This window comes from Eimeria necatrix, genomic scaffold (genome assembly GCF_000499385.1).
Source record: "Eimeria necatrix Houghton genomic scaffold, Enh_scaff1107, whole genome shotgun sequence".
NCBI classification, from domain to species: Eukaryota; Apicomplexa; class Conoidasida; order Eucoccidiorida; family Eimeriidae; genus Eimeria; species Eimeria necatrix.
In genome coordinates this window covers 3,563-8,574 of record NW_013654850.1, presented here as the reverse complement: position 1 = coordinate 8,574, position 5,012 = coordinate 3,563, and the positions used below count along the sequence as shown (strand labels likewise).

Below are 5,012 nucleotides of genomic sequence, written 5' to 3'. Positions count from 1 at the left end.
TTTCACATGCCCTGCCATAGTGTAGTGCTGCCTGAAACTCCGTGGTAGAAGGTTTTTGTCTTGAGAGAGCACTTCCAAGGCACTAATCTGAGGCGATGATGGGAATGACTGAGTGCTAATGGCAATGTTCAACTTTTTTCGCAGATGTCTAAGTCGAATCACCTCAGCTAACGGGATGTAGGCTAAGCCGAATGCAATATGCAGCGTAACAGTGTGTTCCGCCCAAAAAGCCCTCGAATGGTATATAGTTCAATACCTGAACAATTAATGTTTGACGAAGAAAACTAAGCAATTAAAATTAGCTTCATAGTAGGGTGCTTCTAGGATTCATTTCAGCTAATCCCAGGTTTCTGTGGCTGGCAGAAAACGACCTCTAGAGATTAAATGCTGGCAGTAAAGAACCTCTAGAGGTTATATAGTTCAATCCTAGAACGATTAATATGTGACTAGAAAAATGAAAAGACATTCAGCGCCATAGGAGTTTGGTTCTAGGCTTCACTGCAGCTTATCCCCGGCGCTTTTGGCTGGCAGTTTAACAGCCTTAAACGGTTACTTAGTCCAATACAAGAACGACTAATGCAAGACTAGAAAGACCACACAAAGAAGCCTACTTTCATAGCAGATTGGAGATAGTCTTCACTGCAGCTTATCCCAGGCTTTGTGGCATGCAGTATTAGAGTGGTGGTGCCAATGGGCGTGCGGACAGACAGAGAATGGAACAGCAGTCTTTCCCTACGAAGGATGAGGCTTTGTTGTTTTTAATTTATGTTTCGTTTCATTTAGTGAGTAGAGGCAGGTATACATTTTCGTAATCAGTCAAAGAAATTTATGTGAGAGCCAAACTGCGGGCAGCTCGCCTACCAAAGTAATTGCGCGACTTTTGTGTGCTCGCGCAACGCGCTGAAGGTCGGTGCATGGCATTCCACGCATCACAGAATGTTCAGTGTATGGGGACAATCGTGTAACGGAGACGATGGCTGTAGTGTGCAGGCAGTACAATAGGACTTGCCCTTAAGACGATAGCTAGCTGGTGACTTATAAGAGGTTAACACGCTAAATGAGGGGAGGAACTAGTAACGAGGTAAGACAATTTATCTGCAAAATAGCATATGTAAAGTAGATATGTCTGTGAATATCCTAAGATTCAGGCTGGCGAAAACGCCCGCACCGGTGCGGGCCACCAACCCACAGGGCCGCCAAGGAAGCAAGAATCCTGAGTGGGGAGCTTCCAAGGAAAATCGATTTCAGAACTTGAGAAGATGACTGCTTTTACTGATATTTTGGTGTTTGCTTCATAAGAGATGCGTCAAAGGTAGAAAAATTTTTATAGGGCGACCTATTTTTGGGCCAGGTAGGAGCGGAGTCGCAGCTGAAGGTGCTGGGACTACAATGGCGCTGGTTCTCTAGTGCACCGCGATCTCTGCAGCGACTACGATGCTACCTGGCCCACGACTTGCGCACTCTCTGAAATCCTCTCTACCATCGACGCATCAGTCATGAAACGAACACCAAATTATTAAAAAGGTAGTTTTGTTCTGAGTTCTGAAAACCAAATTTCATAAATGTCGCTCCTCAGGGTTCTTGCTTTTTTTGCCCGGTAGGAAGGTGAGCCGCACCGGCGCCAGCGTTGTCGCCAGCCCCAGTCTCCGGGTATTCGTAGACGTGTCTAGTTTATACACGTTATTTTGCTGAAAAATTGCTTTTCTATTTTACTAGTAAGACGTTTCCGCGCTCGATAAGAGTCTTCATCTCTTAACCTCGTATAGGTCACCAGCTAGCTATCATCTGAAGGTCACCAGCAAGCCCTATTGTAGTGACTGCGCACTACAAAGTCCTTCCTTACCGGACTGATCCAGCCTACCCCGAACACATGATTTCTGCTTTTTCGGTCTCTGCTCCCTTCTGATGCTAATGTCATAAGCGCATGCGGTGCGCAGCGCTCCCTTCCCCCTCGTCATGAAAGGCTGCCCGCACTGCGGGCCGCAGAAGCTGACGGAGCCAAACCGCTAAGTTTCGGAAGGAGCAAGATAGCTTCGAGCCTGAAGACGTTTTCGCTTGCCGCGTTGCCAAGCACGAAACAGAGCGCGACACCCTTTTAGGTGGTGAGCGGGCTCCCACGTGACTTGATCTTCGGGAGTACAGCGCTACTTGACGAGGAGCTGGGCGTCAGCTCGTGAGCCGCGCTTCTCCATAATATAATCGACCTCATACTCCTCTGTTGGACTGACTGCTGCATCGCGTATAGGGGGCCAGGCGGTATCGGCTTTCTAGGAAACCAAGTCTGGAGGGCGGGGGCGACAGGGAACTAACTTCGAAGCATGGAAAACGTTGTGGCATGCATAAGTACGAGGCAAAGCGAGGCGGTAAGCGACGGTCCGTATACGTTCAATGACTTTAAAGTGTCCTCGGTAACGGGGCTCGAGCTTAGCGCAGCTAGTCGAAGCTGGTAGGTGCTCGCTGCTGAGCCAAACCTTTTTGCCCACTGCATACTCCACGGCTCGGCGCTTTGTGTCTGCGCAGTATATCTGCTGCCATTTTGCCTTCAGGATGTGGCTCTGTGCTCTTTCGCAGAGCTGCCGGAAAAGCTTAGTTATCGGAGGAGTGAACGTAGGGGCTAACGTGCCTAGGATATCAAGAGTCGCAGCAGTCAGCGGGTTCTCGCAGATCATGACTTCGAAGGGCGAGAGCTCTGTGGATGAATGGCTTGCCATGTTGTAGGAAAGTCCTCACCCCGGAAGCAAGCGCTCCCACTTGCGTTCGTCAGATTGGATGTAGGTACAAAGCATCTCCTCCAGTGCGCGGTTAACGCTTTCAGTTTGACCGTCGCTTTGGGGATGGTAGGACGAGGACATCCGCCGTTTGATGCCAAAATAGCTACAGAGCCGTTGCCACAGGTCCCAGGAGAAGCGGGGATCTCGGTCCGATATGAGCACCTCTGGAAAGCCGTGATGGCGGATAAGGCGGTCTGCGAGAAGCTTCACGGTGTATGCTGCTGTGAATGACTTCTCTGCAGGAACGAAATGGGCCATCTTGCTGAGGGAGTTGACCATCACAAGAATCGAGCCGTGCCCTGCCGTTAAAAGGAGAAGATCTGTGATAACGTCAAGGCTCACGTGCTCCCACCGACAAGAAGGGATGAGTAGCTGTTGAAGAAGGCCTACAGGTTTCTAGTTAAGGGACTTGGACTCTCGACAGGGAGCACATGATTCAACATACGCAGTAGTGTAGACGCGCATTCCTGGCCAGTAGTAGTGCTTGCTCAGAGCCGTGAAGGTCTTTTTCTGGTCTCGGTGGCGTGCTGTGACATGGTCATGGTGTTTATGCAGAGCGTGTGTAAGGAACTCAGGGAATTGTGGGACACAGATTCTCCATAGTTCAGCAAATGTGCAGGTAAGGCGGCACATAGAGGGAGGTGAATTGGCGATTACGGAGTCCTATCTGAATAACGTCTCCTGGTTGTTTTGCAGTGGTTTCGTAGGGAGCGCGGAAAACGGGACACTCTGAGTAAGCTTGCGGCTATGAGTGCACATCAGGAGCGTCACCTGGTGTCTTCGTTGTAGGTGTAGGGTGTTCCGCCTCTGGATTGTGTTCCGGCGGCGCAAGTGAAGGTGGCGATGGCAAACTGCGTTGTCTGGGTCGTCTCGAACAAATGCTGGCGAGCTCCCTGTAGTTAGCGAGCAGACCACGAGAACGAGGAGCCTGGCGCGCTTGTGCTACTGCAAACGTCGGTGGTGTCGGTGGTGTGTCGTGCGAGCAGGTGTTTGCAAGACCGGAAAAGCGAGACAAGGCATCAGCCACCTGATTGCGCGCACCTTGAATGTAAGCAATGTGCAAATCCGGGAACTCGATCAGGAAATATAATCACTGGGAGGTGCGTCCGGGCAGAAGCTTCGATGCTTGGAGTCGCTGGAGATGGGTGAGAGCTTGGCGATCAGTATGATGAGCCGTAAACCTTGCAACTCGAAGCAAGTGAAACCACTTGTTCAAGGCCGTCACCACTGCCACGAGTTCTTGATCGTATATCGAGCGTTTCTGCTGTGTGGAGTTCATGACTTGACTGAGGAAACCGATGGGCGTGCCGTCTTGTTCCAGGACCGCTCTGATTGCATAACCGGCGGCGTCTGTAGTGCACAGGCACTACAATGGGGCTTGCTGGTGACCTATAGACGATAGCTCGCTAGCGACCTACAAGGGGTTGCAACACTGGAGGAGGATAGGACCCTCCTACTAGGATAAAAGTAAGGAAAATTGTCTATGAATTAATATGCATACGTTAGAGGTGCCTGATAATGTGCGGAGACTGGGGCTGGCGATAGCGCCGGCACCAGTGCAGGCCTCCTCCCCATAGGGCCTAGGAGGCGAGCTCCCAGAGTGGGGCGAATCGAACAGACAGATTTTGAAAAACTTAAGAATTATTGTATTTCGATGAAATTAAGCTACAGTTTCCAGGAAATGGGCCTACGCTAGGTGTATTTTGTAGGCCTGGTCGAGGTGCAGGTAGCGGCGGAGTCGCAGCAGTAGGCGCTGCGCACTACATTTGGGGGCTGCTCCGGGAATGAAATCTTTGTTCTTTCCGGACTTGGGAGTAGAAATAATATGTTTGAATAACTCGTACCTAGAAATCTTCGCTCGATAAGGGATGCATCTCCGCAACGGACGCGTTATCTGCCCCACACCGCAGGAGACTTCTACAATGTCAGTCAACAAAATGCCGAGCGGGACGCCAGTCCATCATCGCCATGCGACTCCGAAGCCCACCGTGGCAGAGCGGCCGCATGGGAATAAGGAGGCGCCCCCACAGGTGATACCTATGACCAATGTTATGCCAGGGGATAGTCCCTTCGTCACGTGGGACCAATTTCAGTCCGCTATGAGTGTGATAAGAACTGTTATAGGGGGGACCGTGGGATCCGGCGCAACGACTCTCATACTACCAGAAGACGGCAGCACTATGCAGGCCTTTCTGCTGCGCATCGAGCGCCGGTACACCCAGATGGGATTGGAACCGCGGC

General features: G+C 50.9%; 2 protein-coding genes across 2 annotated transcripts in view; one reads left to right on the top strand and one right to left on the bottom strand.

Annotated features, from left to right (window-relative positions):
• Window positions 1–2,586: 2,586 nt before the first annotated feature.
• Window positions 2,587–3,029, bottom strand: ENH_00003800 (hypothetical protein; the record flags this gene model as incomplete). Its single annotated transcript, XM_013583991.1, has 2 exons — window positions 2,587–2,623; window positions 2,731–3,029. The coding sequence occupies 2 exons, from the start codon at window positions 3,027–3,029 to the stop codon at window positions 2,587–2,589; spliced, it is 336 nt and encodes a 111-aa protein (XP_013439445.1).
• Window positions 3,030–4,708: 1,679 nt separating this feature from the next.
• Window positions 4,709–5,012, top strand: part of ENH_00003790 (hypothetical protein) — a gene marked incomplete at both ends in the record, with an annotated part of 3,821 nt that continues 3,517 nt past the window's right edge. Inside the window, one exon of the mRNA XM_013583990.1 lies at window positions 4,709–4,983. Coding sequence (XP_013439444.1) covers window positions 4,709–4,983 — 275 coding nt within the window. The remainder of the gene's footprint in view (window positions 4,984–5,012) is intronic.